The sequence below is a fragment of the Homalodisca vitripennis genome, chromosome 2 (genome assembly GCF_021130785.1).
Source record: "Homalodisca vitripennis isolate AUS2020 chromosome 2, UT_GWSS_2.1, whole genome shotgun sequence".
In the NCBI taxonomy this organism is placed as follows: Eukaryota; Metazoa; Arthropoda; class Insecta; order Hemiptera; family Cicadellidae; genus Homalodisca; species Homalodisca vitripennis.
Genome location: NC_060208.1, coordinates 63,571,642 through 63,588,797, shown reverse-complemented (window position 1 = coordinate 63,588,797; position 17,156 = coordinate 63,571,642). Strand labels below are relative to the sequence as shown.

The 17,156-nt window shown below is 34.2% G+C and overlaps 1 protein-coding gene across 2 annotated transcripts in view; it reads left to right on the top strand.

Moving 5' to 3' along the window:
• Window positions 1-12,312, top strand: part of LOC124354067 (forkhead box protein K1-like) — a 94,354-nt gene extending 82,042 nt beyond the window's left edge. For both annotated transcript variants that reach the window (XM_046804246.1, XM_046804245.1), the window contains exons 10-11: window positions 8,633-8,760; window positions 8,972-12,312. In XM_046804246.1, the coding sequence (XP_046660202.1) occupies window positions 8,633-8,756 (124 nt within the window). In that variant the 3' untranslated portion in view covers window positions 8,757-8,760; window positions 8,972-12,312. The remainder of the gene's footprint in view (window positions 1-8,632; window positions 8,761-8,971) is intronic.
• The last annotated feature ends 4,844 nt before the right edge of the window (window positions 12,313-17,156 follow it).

Sequence of the window (17,156 nt, the reverse complement as noted above, 5' to 3'; positions counted from 1 at the left end):
CAGGTTATTCGAATTTGTCTCCTTCAAAGTACTCCCCTTGGGAAGCTACACACTTTTACCAACGGTGTTTCCACTGATCAAAGGCCCAGAAAACTCTTCTTTTGTAAAGGTGTTTAGCAGCTCCGTCATTTTTCCTTTAATTTCGTCAACTGTGTGAAATCTTTTTCTTGAAATCTTTCAGGGGTCTTTTGAGCTTCGGGAAGAGAAAAAAGTCTGCTGGAGCCAGGTCAGGTGAGTAGGGGGGCTGAGGAATGACAGTCATTGCGTTTTTTACACAAAAGTCACGGATAACTAATGCAGAGTGAACAGGAGCATTGTCATGGTGAAGGACCCAATCACCACTTTGCCACAGCTCAGGTCTCTTTCTTCTCACAGCATTATGCAATTTTCTGAGGGTTTCAAGATAAATAAAACGATTAATTGTTTGACCTTGTGGAAGGAATTCATAGTAGACGACACCTTTACAGTCAAAGACCGTAAGCATGACCTTCACATTTGATTTGACTTGACGTGCTTTCTTGGGTCTTGGAGGGCCTTTTGATGTCCATTGTGATGATTGGGCTTTTGTTTCCACATCGTAACCAAAAACCCATGTCTCGTCTCCCGTAATGACATGATCCAAGAAGCTTTCGTCGTCATTTGCCTTTTGAAGAAGTTCCTCAGAAACATGAATTCGGTGTTTTTTTTGGTCTTCAGTCAACAGTTTTGGCACAAACTTTGCAGCAACATGACGCATTTGAAGTTTTTCAGTTAAAATTTCTTGACGTGACCCAAATGAAATGTTCTCTTCTGCCATTTCACGGATTGTTAGTCGACGGTCTGATCGTACGAGAGCGTTCACTTTAGCAACATTGTCATCATTGATTGACGTTGAAGGGCGTCCGGAACGAGCATCGTCGTCTGTGGATGTTCAGCCATCTTTAAACCTCTTGAACCACTAATGGCAGCATGATCGGCTTAGATATTCTTCACCAAAAGCCTCTTGTAACATCAAAAAGGTTTCAGAAAACATTTTGTTCAGTTTCACACAAAACTTCACACAAATACGTTGCTCTTCTTTCACATTCATTTTCATTAAACAAAAAAATAGCCAAACTCTATAAAACTAATCTCAAACAAATTGTGTTAATGTTACTTTCAGTGATGTTATGATTGATCTGCAAACACAGCTGTGTTACTGTTGAGTCAGGGAATACAATGCTGCCAACCGCATCACTGTGAGACATTGCATTCCCATAGTATATAAAAAGTCCTGGAACTTTTTGATCACACCTCATATTATATACGTATAAAAGAGGGACCAAAATATTACTTTGCTACATAATTTAGGCAATTATCATAGCGGTGGACAAGCTTTAAAATTCTTGTGTCTTTAGCTTGTAGTTTGTAATTTGTAGCTTTAGAATTCTGCCGCCTGTGATCACAGCCACTCAGTGATGCGTACCTGGAACTCCTCATCGTTATCATAACATTGTGTTGCTAGCCAGATCCTCATTTTCGGAAACAAGTGAAATTCACTTGGAGCAGATTAGGACTGTTCACTTAATCTGTAAAAATTTCCCAGTTGAACGCGTTCAAGAATGTTTGTGTACGGTTAGCCATGTGAGATCAAGCATTGTTAATTTATACTAAGTTTTTGTAATATTTGGCAGTGCTGCTCAGATTTTATTGTTCCACCACGCTCGAGAAAACCAATAAGAACACCTTGCCTGTCCCAGATCACTATTGCCCCCAAAAGAACTTGTGTGCCCCCACTCCATGGACTGTAATTTTGTCTCACAATCCACATGTTTAACCCAGGTTTCGTCTGCTGTTACGATTCGATCCAATAGTCATCACCATGACTGTGGTAAGCCTCTAAAAATGTCAAAGCTGCAGAAATTCGTTGTTCTTTATGGTGATCTGTAAGCATTTTTGGCACCATTTTGCACAAAATTTATAGTAGCCTGGCTTCTGTGAAACAATTTCAAATAGTTAAGTCTGTGAAACATTGAAAAAGCTCAGTTAATATGAAATAGCGGTTTTTACAAATCTTTTCGTCAACATTGGTGACCAGTTCGTCAGTCACAATGCTCAGACATCCTGAACTTTTCTCTTCATCATGAACTTTTGTTCTGCCATTTTTAAACTGAATGCACCACTTCCTGACAGATAAACATAAAACTTAGGGAAATTTCTTATAATTATAATTACTGATGAATCTCTATTAGTTTTAATTTTTTTCCAACAAAAAACTAATCACAGACCGCACTTCACAACTGGCAGGATTTTTAATTGAAGCATACATTTCAAATTTGAAATAAAAAATATGGGCAGCACAGAGATATTCCCATTGTCAAGACTGGATGCTGAGTGCCAAATGCACGGTTTGCCAAGCACGAGCATACCAATATATACACGATTGGTGTGTCTGGCTATATACACTAATACAATACAATATTCAGCCTTATTTTGTTCGTTCTGTGGCTCTGCCAATACAGTTATTTTCTAGCCACACCTTGTATATTAAATTATTATTATATGGAAATATAATTATTTTTAAATTGAATAATTAAAGCTAAAGATTATTAAAATAAAGTAAAATATCAAATTATTGAAACATTGCATTTGCTAAATTCAGTTTTGAAGAAAAACATGCATTGTGCTGTTCCATGTGGATTAGAAAATAAAAATAATTTGTAAGGGCTTGTAATTGTAAAACAGCGAGAAAACTTCAAAACATCTGCTTTTTGACTAATAGTGAGGGAGTGTTGCCATTCTGGAAAAGACTAAGGAATATTCCCAGGAGGACCTAATCGGTTGTTTTCACTGTTTTGTGGTGCTGCTGAAATTATAAACTAATAGGCTTCATAGTACACTTTCTGCATGTGTAAGAGGCCTCTTGAAGTCTCGAGGTATCACTTTGGATTTAGTATATTTTGTGATTGCAATGTGTAATAATAACCAAGCTTTAATTTTTTTGAAACATAAATGAAAAATTATATTGAGAACTTTGATTATTCAAAATAATCAAAGAGCAGGTATGCATTTCTTCAATCATTGCGAGTTATTTATTTGAAATAAAAAATTTGAACTAATGATAAAAACACCTCAAAACACACTCATAGCTTCAAAATGAGCAGTGAGCACACAACATGCTTGCCGCCAATAAAGTGACAGTCACGTGAATAAATCCACTGCTGCCATTGGCTGAATGGACATGTGGGGTTTTGATGAAATCACCTTGATGGACATTGGGATTTTGTTTTGAAACCACAGTTTTCAAATAAGAAATGAGAATGGATTTGAGGGGTTCAGGGAGTTGCTCCATTTACATTGTTGATTTTAATTTCTCTCGGTGCACAGAATATGTAACTAGTGCAAAACATTTTTTATGGACATGTAGACCTTTGTATCTCACCTCCTCAGAACAATGGTTCGTAGCAGTTTTGATTAATATGGTCATGGCATGTAAACAACATGTAAATTACTGGTCAACCATTATCAATCCCCCCATATACACTGGTTTACCCGAACCATATCATACAATCATTTCTGTCTGATTTCATTGATCATACCTGGGTATGATCCCAGAGTATTTATGGATTTAATGAATCAAACTTTCAAAATATACTTTATGCCATCTCAAAATATAGCTGTTGATGAAAAACAGGATCGGAATGAAAAGCCTAGGGGTTTTATCCAGTACATGCTCACTAAAAGGCTTGTCTGATTTGGGATAAAAAAGATCCAGGTCTGTGAAAGCAAAACTGGATATTCTGCACACAGCTCTGTACAGCAATAAAGTCTTTCTTGAAGATACAAATGATCCATTTACCAAAATTTACAAAATAGTTAAAAAGGAAATACTGTTTACAAGTCTTGTGGTAACACAGGCTATCAAATGTCTAGAAGACACTAATACTATTGTGGAGTCTCTTCAAATTCAAAATAAGTCATTCATCTTCTTCCCTATTAGTGACTCACTCTGTATTGATCAAGTAGGAGGATCGTTTTGCCACTGGAACCTTTTACTGTATGAAAAAGGACACAATGCAATTTTTACTTTGACTCAATTGGTGACTACAACTTATCACATGGTAAACAGGTTGTAAAAAAAGATCTAAACATTTGGGCTTGGGAGAACTCACACCTATACACAAAAGAGCAGCACCACAAGAAAGCTATGGAGTGGACTGTGGGATTTATATGTTGATATTTGGTGATACAGGTATACAACACATCACTCAAGGCACAATGTATGAAATAAGTCACCAAGGAGATATCTGGCCTGATATAAAATCAAGTGATATTGTAAACCATGTGAGCTCAGCCAGCTCTCCTGTTGTATAACAACAACTTTGTTACTCTCAGACTTAATACAGTTGTTGAACATTTTCTGATATCAGGGTTTCTAATATGAAACTGTGATGGCACAGGTATAAGGATTTTTCAAAACAAGAGTAGGCCTATGTTCAAGTGCTATTTCAGGACGAACTCGATGTTCAGTATTGTGAGAGGATTGGTCACTGTCTAGACTACTGATAACTATAGGCTTACCTTTTAATTCTTATCACTGGTTTCTAGTTCTGATGAATCAGGTTCATCATCATCCGAGACAGATGAATAGGCGGTACCTTTGTCTAAAAAAATTTCCAAGATATAACCTGTTATCGTGTTTGGGTTCTGTTCATGTTCAAGTGCTGGGAATTGGTTCACTTCAAAGTCAACAAAATCACTAATATCAGTTTCCATAAGAATTTCACTAATATCGATCTACAAGGTTCTCAGTCATTTCTTTATATTAGTGAACTATTAAGTAACACAAGAATACATGAGGTTATTAAAACTAGGTTAAAATGCAATCTCAAAACAACAAAACACTCATGTTGTGTTCAGAACAAAAACACATTCGCGTCACACACGAGAAGACTACTGCTAACAAAGACGCAAACAGCCATCTTGTAAAGACTACGAGAAATCAACCACTAAATATGAAGCTCAACTCACGGGCTTTCCATTAGTATAACTTATAACGTTATTTGATCGTTAATAGTACTGGCAGAACTATTTCAAACAGAGGTTGCGTTCTTAAAGTAGCGGAGCATAGATAAATCACAACGGCCAATGCTCGGAGGGTTCTAAATTATCATTTTCATGTCACCATTATGCTTACTGTACAGTATAAAAGCATTTGTATGGCCATTTGTAAAATGTATATTAACATCTTATCTTAGCAACAAATTGTTTTCTTCAATTACATATATAATAGCTCATAAGTTTGTATATCTTATAAATACCACTAAACATGAATGTTGTATTTAATCACAGGTCAGAGCTACGTCTTTACAATTAATTGCTCTTTTATTTGTCATTTCTTTCATTACATTTTACTACTGGTGTACAATAAATCCCTTTTATCTTTCCACTTTCCCCCCTTAACTCCATTGTGATTATGCTGCTGTGTCACCTCTCTTTAGTTTTTTTCACAACTTCTTTCGGAACACCAACTCTTGTCTAATTGAATAGTTCCTGTTATGTACATTCTCTTTAGCTCGTCAGCTTTTAATAAGACCTTTTGTCAGTTTGACACTATTGTTGTCTGCATATATTGAGTGCTCTTTGTTAAGCCATTGATCCCATAAAATAAATTACTTTTTCTTTGAGTATCCTTCACCAGAAAGTATATAGCACTAGCATATACAACAAACTTCTTCACAAGCCTATTACATTCACTCAGAATTATGCCATATTTATACCTTTTGATTTTTTTGTTTACTGTTTGAATACAAATTGTTCTCTCCAAAAAACCATTGAGACATCTCAAGATAACTCTTTGTAAGGGGCATAAATACAAGACATTTTGTTATTGAAATAATCAATAGCCAGGTTTGATTTGTTGTAATCTTTAGATGCTAGATTCGTACATGTTAATATTACAAAAAATGTTTCTTTACATATATTTACAGGTGCGATTCGTCTTTTATGCAATACTGTTGGAAATGAGGCAGCTTCATGGTGCCAGTGTGAAATAAAGGCCAAGGAAAGATCTAGATTCAGGCAATGTTGTCTTATCAATGATAAATTTGTGATTTAAGTTTTAGATTTCAATTCAAAAAGACAACTGCATAAAATGTTGTCTCCCTTTTAATGGAATGCAAGAAGCAATCCGAATAGAAAGTGTTCAGACAAGTATTTTGTTTTCATAACCAATAAACTAACTTTCCTTCTATAATAAACATTTTTAACTGTAAAAATCGTAAAAATGGCAGTTTTTATAATCACGAAATCTCCCAAACTACAGAACAGATTTTTGTGGGACTTTCTACAGATATTTGTCTTACCTCTTAGGTGCTTGCCGAGAAATAGTGTAGAAAATCTTACAACCAATCCGTGAAATACTTTTAATGACCGTTTTTGTCACATTCAGATTGTTAAAAAACATTATAATTACTGTTAGAATCCCATATGACTACTATAGATGTGCGCAAGAGAAGTTTTTTCATGTTTTCATAACCAATTATGGAAATTCACAAAAACTGCACTACTGTAATGACAATTTTCATGATCACAAAACTTCTAGAGAAATTATTTTAAGGAAAATTAATTAACATTATTGATTTTTAAAATGAGTATAAGAAACAAGATGGCAGGTGGCAATGTTCTTCCTTGTAACCAATATCTTCTTTCTAATTTGGTTTACTTGATTTATTTTCTGTGCTTTCTTAAGGACGGTCTAAAACATCTCAAACTTAAATATTTTTTAATTTTCTGATTGTACTAAAAGTTTTAATTTTTAAATCTGTACTTAATTACACTTTAGTTGTTCTACGTTAAGTTCAAAGAGGATTTTTTGCTTTGGTTTTGTCAGTTACATTGTTTTTGTAGAGTGTAATGGTGTTATTCTGTATAAACTTAGTTATCCTATCTATGGCTTGATCTTATGTCCGATTCTTGGGAGTCAACGGGAGGGTTTATTTTAACTGGAGATGGAAGCGTAAGTAAAGAAAACGGAAAAGTAAATATTCATAACAATCTATGTACAGTCATCAAGGATTTTGATGCAAAATGTATTCAAATTTAAGCATAATTAATGAAGATAATCTTAAATAGCTGAAGGAAAGAGCTATTTTTACACCAAAAAATGGTGTAGCAGCAAGCATTAATGATTCATTACTGGGCCAACTACTTAATGAGATAGTAAACTATCAATCTGTGTACTCTGTTGTGGAGCTGGCTACAGCCTTGAGCCCAGGCACCTGCTAACTGCTGCACCCGGGTGTTGATTTGTCTTCTCAAAATCTCAATGTTTTCGGCAGATTACATAGGATTTTTTAAGGAGAAATAACAAAAAATTCAAATTGCCCCGTACATATTTTCAATGGACTTCTGATAAAGAGGACAATACTTTTTACTATTATCTATATCAGCATTCTTTTTTGTGCAATACTGTGACTTTTTCAGAGGCAAATATATGTTTGTACAACCCATAACCCCACATGGGGTGCCGTTTAGGAGAGGGCTCCAAATCAAAAGAAATATTAAAAATCTACACTATTAAATGGATTTCACATATAAGATTTAGGAGTGATCAATTTGCCTATTATATTTTAATGCTAGGACCACAATGAAACATCTGATCTGAAGTGGATTTAGCATGATGGGCACACTCACGTGTTGTATTGTGATGATTGTCAGTAGAGATTTAAGCATTTAATATTCTATTACATCCAATTTATTTTTTCATTATAAACATATTTGCGAGTATCATAGAAATCTGTAGAAATATAATTAGACGTAATATGAAATCGTTTGCTATTCATTACCTAGTTAGTACATATGATAAGCTTAGGAATTTCATTGTAGCGAGTACCCAATTCAAAAATACTCCCAAAGCCAACTGCCACTGATGTTATGTTTAGGGAAGGTAAATATGTTCGGTAGTTCACTTTATTTGAATTGCTAAGTAATAGATGCAATCATAGCTCCATGCACTTTATTAAGTAATGATGAGATACTTATAATAGTTAAAGTAGTCCCCCAAAAGTTATTATTTGGCCACCCAAATTTAATCCTGCATTAGCTACAGCATAATTCCATACGCTACCCTACCCCGATTTCCACTAATAATATAAATACTTGTACATAAAATTATGTACAGCTGTTAAGAATTTTGTGTTCTGGTTGATAAGGACAGATGATTTATCACAAAAATAAAACATTTGTATTACGAAAAAAGTAATATTATGGTTATAACAATGGAAGAGGAAATGGAGGGGTGGCTGATTTTGGTGCTGAAATAAAGTTTTCTGCGGATTAAGTTTCTATTTTGGACTACCTCTGGACTTTATAAATCAATCTATAATTTTGTTAGAACATATTCCTCTCTAATAGAACTATATACAACATTTGTTAGTAAGGGAAGTGACGATTATCTTACTAGTTTGTTGTTGAATAAAATCACTTATGTACTCAAACCTAGATGTTTTAAAATTATTTTTACTGCATATATTAGTGACTAATATTTCATTTTCTGTGACGTCTCTATATTACATTGAATTTGTTTTGTCAGTATCTGTCAGTGAGTGTGGATAAAAATTGTGGTAGATTTTCATATTGTTGAGTGTACTGAGCCATCTATGTTGTGTTGCAGAGGTCAGTTCTTGTCACCGGCGGAGGGGGCAGGACTGAAGCGGGGGCTGGATGAAGGAGGAGGGGGGGAGTTACAGATCAAGCGGGAGAGAATAGAACAGGATGCAGAATTAGAGCACTCGTAATCTGGTGAGCTCGTGCCTGCTTTACAGCTATTTTTTGTTTTACTTTTGAATTCAATTGATAATTATTTCATTAAAAACTTAAACAGTGTGATTTTTCTACACTTTTTGCTACGTAACTGAATTTAAAACATTTGCTTAATAACAACCAATTCTATTTTTAGCTTAATGTAGTTTGGTATAATTAATAATATTTATTTATATTTGGTGGTTTTCAGAATGTGGAGCAGACCACCACAGCGTTTCCTCTCTCTCGGCAGTGCAGCAAGCCTGGCGGGAACCCCGCCTGCCCCTGGCCCAACCATCTTATTTCCTTGAGAGATGCTGAGTCGTTAATTTAAATTTTTATCACTATGTCCTTTTGTTTGGCGAATTTCCTTTCTTTTTACCTCCGGGGGTATCCGGTTATAACTGCGTGTACGAGAGTGGGGACACCGTAGTCCCTATAGCCATACGTTGTACCATAGCTCCATACCTCACCGCATTTCATCCGTGTTGTATATATTATATATATACTACAAGTGTACTTTAGTCCATTGATTTGTTTTTAGGTGTACGCAATCAAAAGTTTAAATAGATTTTTTGTTTTCGACGTGCAAAATCGATTTTGTTTAAATTATTTTAACGCACCCGCAACGTACGACGTTGAACGTTGACGACACTTGTAGATTGTGTGTGTAAACGTAGGGCGACACGGCAGCTTTTCACCAGGCGGATTTTTGGTGGTTTAATGAAGTCCGAGGTTAAGGCAAATATGAGAAGGTCGTTTATAAAGAACATTTGGAATAAATTGTTCTTGTGTTGATCTATAACTTTATAACTAAAATTGGTAACAACACTTACCGAAGTTTGAGTATCTTTGATTTTATATATGAGCTTTATAGTGGCATAATACAAATGCATGTAAGGTATTAAATAAATGATCACACTTGAGAAACTACACTTAACATATTGACTGCAGAACCAATCACAGGAGTTCTGTTAGTAGCTGTGACATACCACTGATGCTGCAGTTAATGTGTTAAAGTTAGTATTTACTAAAAAAATATTTTTATGACAAAATCATGATAGTGTGACAGAATTTGACTGTAAAATGAGTAATCACAAGTCTCTGTTCATTATCAGGATTGATGAAAAGTATCTAAAAATATTGCTGTTAGAAAGCCATGAATAGGTACTGTAATTGACATTTTTTCATGTGTAATTGAAAATGTATTTTGTAAACTCAAAGCACTTAAAATTCTGTTGGAATACAAAAGTCCACCAATACCTAATATTTACAATTAAAAAAATGTAATATCTCCCTTCTTTTTTTGTAAATCCATTGTAATTTTCCTCATATCCTATCCATACTTATCTATACTTTCCCCTAACTCCTTTGCTTTGAGAAGAGGACAATAAAATTAATTTAGATAGAATATGTAACCACCAACTGTAACGCTGAATGAAGAACTGCCATTCCAGAATCGCGATGCTGTGACTTGTGTATGTCACAGATTGTGAACTGTGGCTTGTAGATTAGCAGTCACCATCACCTAGCTTCCTCACTCAAGCCCTTGTACCTTCCGTTGTGCGATTGTGATCGGCGATTCGGTCAGGTAGTAGGACCAGTGGTCGGACTGAAATAATTAATCGAGTATGTTGCGTAACAAACCAATTTTTAGTTCGGTGCCATCTTAATTTCTAATTTTTTAAGTACAAGTTCGTGATTGGTTATTGTCATGCAGCTGCTTTGTTTTAGGCTATCAATTTATTTGCTAATTCATGTTTGAGGTCTCTATACACAATCTTGCTGTGGGGAATAACAATGCATTGAACACAATCTTGCTGTGGGGAATAACAATGCATTGAATTTTGAAGAGGAAACATAGATTAAAATGTTGGAATCAAAATGAAAATATTTTTGAAATTTAAGTTTAAATGAGTGATTTCTGCTTATAATTAGTTCTTCCACAGATGGGCTTTTACTGTCATATTATGTATGGATAGTGATTACTGTCTTTGCACCTATGTAACAAAAGTCTTGGATCAAAGAATAAGGTTGTCCCCCATAAACTTTTTTTACATTTACAAATTATTATAATTCCTTATGTTAAAACCCGTTTCTTGGGAAGTAATCTTAATCTGTACAGGAAAATACAGTCTTAAAAAAACTTGGTTTCTGGAACAACCAAGTTGACTACAGCAACAACGAAATACAGCACAGTTTATATTTGTAGTTGTATCACGCCTCTGAAATTTTGTCGCTGTTAAATTATTGTTCATAACTTCTGATGATGCCAACAAAAAATAAAATCTTTGTAAGAAGTGTTATTACATTTTTATAACTTGGGTTTTTTTTATTCAGAGAAAATTGTTTTCTGATGAAAATCCTTTTATTAACAACCTGAATAACAATGATTACAGGTTTATTGCCTACTTAATAACATTCAAAGTATAAAATTATGAGAAAATTATAAATCAATTCAATTAGTTTGTTGCTGAAGCCATAAATACTTTCTTAAGTTTTACTTCTGCCTGACCCAGAATCGCCGGTTTTCTGTAGAGATTAAAAATAGCTATTGTTATTTCTTATGATTCTCATTTTTTTTAGAAATCTTTGTTTTGTAAAAGTAATTTTTGTTGTGAACACCAGAAACCAAAATGATTGTTATAAGTTTCATGTCAGAGACATGTGCTGTCTATACTATTTTATTTCATCATTCTGTCACTATTATTCATATATTAGATAGGTATTGATTGTTAATACATATATGAGATTGAATTTTATTATTGTTATTTTTAGTTTGTTTCGCCTATGTATTATCATCATATATAAAGTTTTATTTTATTCATTGGATCATAATATTTTTAAACCATTTTTCATTCAAATGGGATTTTTGTAAAAACAAACTTAGGTGTCTTATAATAATGAAAGCTACCTAGTCAAAAAGTTGATATACATTTTGTAGCTCTTGTGTTATTTATAAATTTATTTTCACATAATATTCACCAAAATCATTATGTTCTTACTTTATTTTTATTTGTTTCTGTTAATTTATTTTTCTCTATATTCTTGTTTAATATTTTAACAAACTTTTAAAATCATATTGAAAGCATAATTTTATAAATAGTTATATACCAGTGTTTATTTTGTATAAAGGTATAAAAACAAGAAATTGAGCTTTAATCGAAATGTTGCTCTGTAAAGACAGATGTCCGGTTTATAAATGTTATTTTAAGATTTGACTTAAAATTATTCATGAAATGAATGTGTTAGATATGTCAAATATTTAACTTTAATTTTACCTTTTTGAATTATTCAGCAAAAATATAAATTTGTAATTAATTATTCTTGATCAGAACCTTATGTCACTAAATCACAACTTTTAATATTTTCTTGATTAACGAAACACGTTTGCTCTTTTGTTTAGTCTTGAGCGAAGCCAGGAGATAAATAAATTAGGACAGAAGGACGTGTTAGTCACGTCGAGTTTGTGATATACGAAGCCGTTGTTTCAGCATTAATGTTTATTTGTACATCATAGAATGTTTCATTAATAAAGGGTATTGGAATTGCTGTGGTATTTTTCTGAAATCCTTCACTCTCTTCACTTTGTTTTCAGCAAACAAACCATTTAACATGATTGGAGGGAATAATATAAACCTAAACATGATATTACCTTCACTTTCCCTGCAGTATAACAGGGTGTCATATGATAGCTTGTCAAGAATTCCAAAAATGATCATTGAAACATATCTTGTGCTAAATATTTAAATCTTAAAAATTTGTACCCAAACAGCAAGATCTAAACTGTGAAACTGAATCCAAAAATATAACTATACAGAACCAGTGCACTTTGAATTACATGTCACACTCACTAGAGACTGTCTCTCACACAGATGCATCTGTTTTAGTGTTAGTATCAACACAGTAACAGTTAGCAATGTAAAAGTGACTGCAGCTTTTGGTGAATAATATTTTCCCTATTCTAAATTCATATTTATTTCATTCCTAGCACAGATACTGTATGGAGCTCATGAGTAGAGTAGTGGGAGGAATGTGCCCTCTACTTGTCAGGACTCCCTGTCAATAAATTTTCATGCACTTTTAAAAACATTGCACATGCTAGACTATGAATAATTTACTTTTAAGTTTTGAATAAAATAACACTATGTATTTAATTTGTAACTACCATAAATAGTTATAATCTGACTATATCTTGTATTTAAGTGGACAAGTGTTAAGTTTGCATGGTATTATTTATCATATTGTTTCGGTCTTAGTTTTTGTTTTATTCTTTTTCTATTAGACTATTTTCATTGGTTAGTAATTCTAATGTTTGTAATTATTTTTATATGATTGTAACATAATTTAGTTAAATAATAAGTATATATTTAATAAAGCTCTATATATATGTTACATGTACGATAATTATGAATAGATTTAGATGATTCATAAATTATGAGTACTTATTAAGTAATGCACTAGGTTAACTATGCTGGTTTAACCCATACCTTGCCCGAGCGTCACTCGTTGCGGCCAAGTGGGACTGAATAATCTTGCCTGAGCGGCAATCGTTGTGCTCTCTCTAGACGTTAACAATCACGTATTTGTTTGTGTTTCCACTAGATCACAGTTTTGTACCCTCGAGCATCCTTATAAGCAATTATTCTGTTTTGATTTGTCATGTTTGCACACTGGAACCACAACTAATAGCTTGTTTTGTTATTGTTTACATTTGGCCATATTCTCAATTTTCGTCGCTTCAATGTTCTGCTTACATTCTATATATCATGTTCTCAATGTTTAGTGTTTAACTGTTTATAGTTGTTGAATGAGTTTTTAGTTTTTCCGCTACCTCATGGAACAAGATAATTTGCGTAGTTCAAAAGTAGACAGATACTTGGACAGTGACATTGAGATATCAAAGAGGCTCAAAGACTGATACAAAAGTGAACTATGAAAAGTAAATGAATGGTCATTGTATGTAATGTAAATAGTTGATTTTAATTATCATTTTAATAATAACAATTGAATGTAACAGTTTTTTTTTATCTCATCTCCCAGATAACTAATTCAGGAGCTTGTCATAAAATCATAAAAAAGTGAAAAAATGTTAGTGAAAAAAGAATTTTTATTGTTTTGTTATAATTTAAGTAATCCATAAAAACTGGGTTTTCTTGTAAAAACCATTGTGGTGTTTTGAATTGAGAAATTATTGAAACGGATAAACAAAAAAAGGAATAAAATATTGATAGTTGTTTTTGATTTTTTGTTTTTCATACTAAAAAAATTAAATAAATAATTATTTGGAGAAAGCAACAAACACTTTGTAGCACAACCATATACACTCAAATGTCCTGAAAAATTGACTAATTTATCTGTATCCAAACTCATTCTATTAATATTCGAGTACGCACTAATATTTGAGTACACACATACATTTTTGTCAAAATCAATTCAAACATTCAGTTTTAGACATCCTAGGTTAATTGCTTCCTTAATGGGTTAAATGACATTCTTAAGTTTAATAAGGCACATAAACACAGTGAGGACGAGATGACACTGGGATTAGCAGGCACTATGGTAGAGGGGTGGGAAAATCATATACCTGCATATTTTTGGAATACCAACACCTTTCCTGCCGCAACGATCAACCCATAGAACATGACCATCCAGCGTCCAAGTGGTCCTCGGCCTGTGCTGAGCCACTGCCACCCGGAACACCTCCATCCTGTGTGCGGTCAGATTTTCGCAGATGGTAACTCCTGAGCCCTTTAACTTCTTCTTCGAAGTATACACTTGCTGGCACTGCCGGTAGTTGGTAAACCTCACAATAATAGGGCGAGGCAGCTGCTTCCCATCACTGTTTTGCCTGGGCTGTTGACGGATGTGATGACTACAGTGAATCGCCATATCGGACAACTACACTCCCAGCTTGGAGGTGAAAGGAAACAGTTAGACCAGTCAGTCATTTCAGTGTAATTTGAAGCGTCGAAGTTCAATTTTGGTACCTAGAACTCTTTTACATTCTTCTGTAAGACGACTGATGTAGAATGAATCATCTACTATTATGGATACTAACATGTTTTCAGGATGGGTGAAATTCTTAATAATTCTAAACAAGTGTAAGAAAATTTTAAAATGTGCTTTAAAGAATTCTTTGTTTTTACATCAAATCACATTGTCTTGTGCCTAAGTGTTCAGAATATAACACACAATTATCTTGATTTTTCAAGAAGGTTCAGTTTGTGAAATGTACAGCCGCAGAACATGATTAGCACCAGTCAACCACTGACATTCCTGTAATTTATTTCTTACAGCAAAGTCAGGCTCACATACTCCATTCTTTATGGCTTTAACATCCAATATCAAATAAATGCTTTTGGTCATTGCTGAAATCAGTTTTAAAATTTTGATCTCTTCAGAATTAAAGTTAACAACAGGTAATTTCTCATAGTTTGTTAATATAGTTAACATAGTTCCTGAAAATGAAGCTGGTTCTGTAGTTACACCATCTAAGCATTGGAAAAGGTGTCTAATAGGAAGTTCATTGAAATTAAGGAGGCAAATGAACCATTCCAATTGTTACTGAAACTTCATTTTAATATAATAAATAACACAATTTTTTGGCCATTTTCTTTACACTACCGTCACAACCAATAGCTATTAAATGTGTCATATCAACAAGTGTTTCAGCTTTTTTTAATCTAGTACTGCTAGTGCTACATGCCCTAAATAAGTACCACCCGGCTCGTGGATTATGCTGATATGCTCTACCTGTTTTATTTTTCTGTACATCTTGCAGCTAATCCTTTCTTGGTACACATTACTACCAAAGTACTCCCAAGTTAATAACTTATCTGAAATGTGGTATAAGAACATGTTTGTTATAATCATTTGGATTAGTAAATTTTAGGAAAATGTGTTTTCCTCTAAATTAAAATGAATTATTCTCCTTGTATGACTAAGTTTAGGGTTTTGTATTTTCTTTGAAATGTTTAACACGTCATCACACGCACCCGCGGCAAATTGCCGCGCTTGTATGAAATATGTTATATTCTCCTTGTTTGTGAACGTCGGAGGGTGGTAGCTCGAATTATCCCCTTCCATCCCTACCACTACCGAACGCGGACCGGTTTTTGTCAGTCGCGCGCGTCGCTTGGGTGCGGTTACATGTTTGTTTGTTTGTTTGAGCAACTTGCTAACGGGCGTGTTATCGCGTAGTGTAATTTTTTTTCAACTGTGAGCAGTTTGCTAATGGGCGTGTTTTAGTGTTTAATTATTACATGTTGTATGTGTTATTCATACTTAGACAATGGCTTCGTATGAAAGAGAACAAGATAGAGTTCGGGAAATGCTTGATCTACCTTCTAGTGAACTTGGAGAACCGGAATCGGATTATAGCGATGTCGATGATGTGGACTTGGGAAGCAACGCTGAAAATAATACCGATTCAGAGGAAAGTTTTGGGGTGGAGGCACCTATTCCGATGGATGTAGATCAAGAACTCAACAACGATGAACTACCCATTGCTGGCCCCAGCCACCAAGTTGAAGCTATGGACCTATCTCAACACCATAATTTAGATCCTTGTAATGTTCAACAAAATGAACGAGTGTTGATCAACCCAACTTATACTGGAAGGGATAGGCCTAACCCTACCATTTGGTCAAACGTTCCGCAACCCCGACCTGGAAGAATCAGAAGACAAAACATCGTAACACAGCTTCCCGGGCCAAAAAGAGTAGCTAGAAATGCATTTAGTGAAACGGAATGTTGGAGTTTATTTTTTCCTGAAACTATCATTGAGAGTTTGGTCGTTTATAAATTCATAAAAATCAGAAGAGTCCAGGAAAGGTATGCTCGAGTATGAGACGCAAGAGAAACTGACGTATGTGGAATGAAGGCGCTTTTAGGAATGCTTTATTTAGCCGGAATTACTATTTCGGCAAAACAAAACACATTGGACCTGTGGAAAAAAGACGGGCTTGGAGTGGAAATATTTGGACTAATTATGGGAGTAAACCGTTTCAAATTTTTGATGCAAAATTTGAGATTTGATAACGTGGCTGATGAGGACAGACAGCAAAGGAAACAACAAGACAAATTGTACTGTTTTCGAGAGTTTTTCAAGATTTTTCTCAGTGATGTCGGGACAGCTACAGCCACAGTGGATTTGTGACGATCGACGAAATGCTACCGAACTTTCGTGGAAAGTGTGGATTTCGTGTTTATATGCCAAAAAAACCAAGCAAATTTGGTATCAAGGTTTGGGCAGTTACGGACTCAAAGACCTACTACACTTCCAATTTGGAGGTTTACATTAGAAATCAAAGGAGAGGCCCCTATCTTGTGAGTACATCTACTAGAGATGTAGTAAATAGAATGGTATCTCACATAGAAAATACTGGACGGAA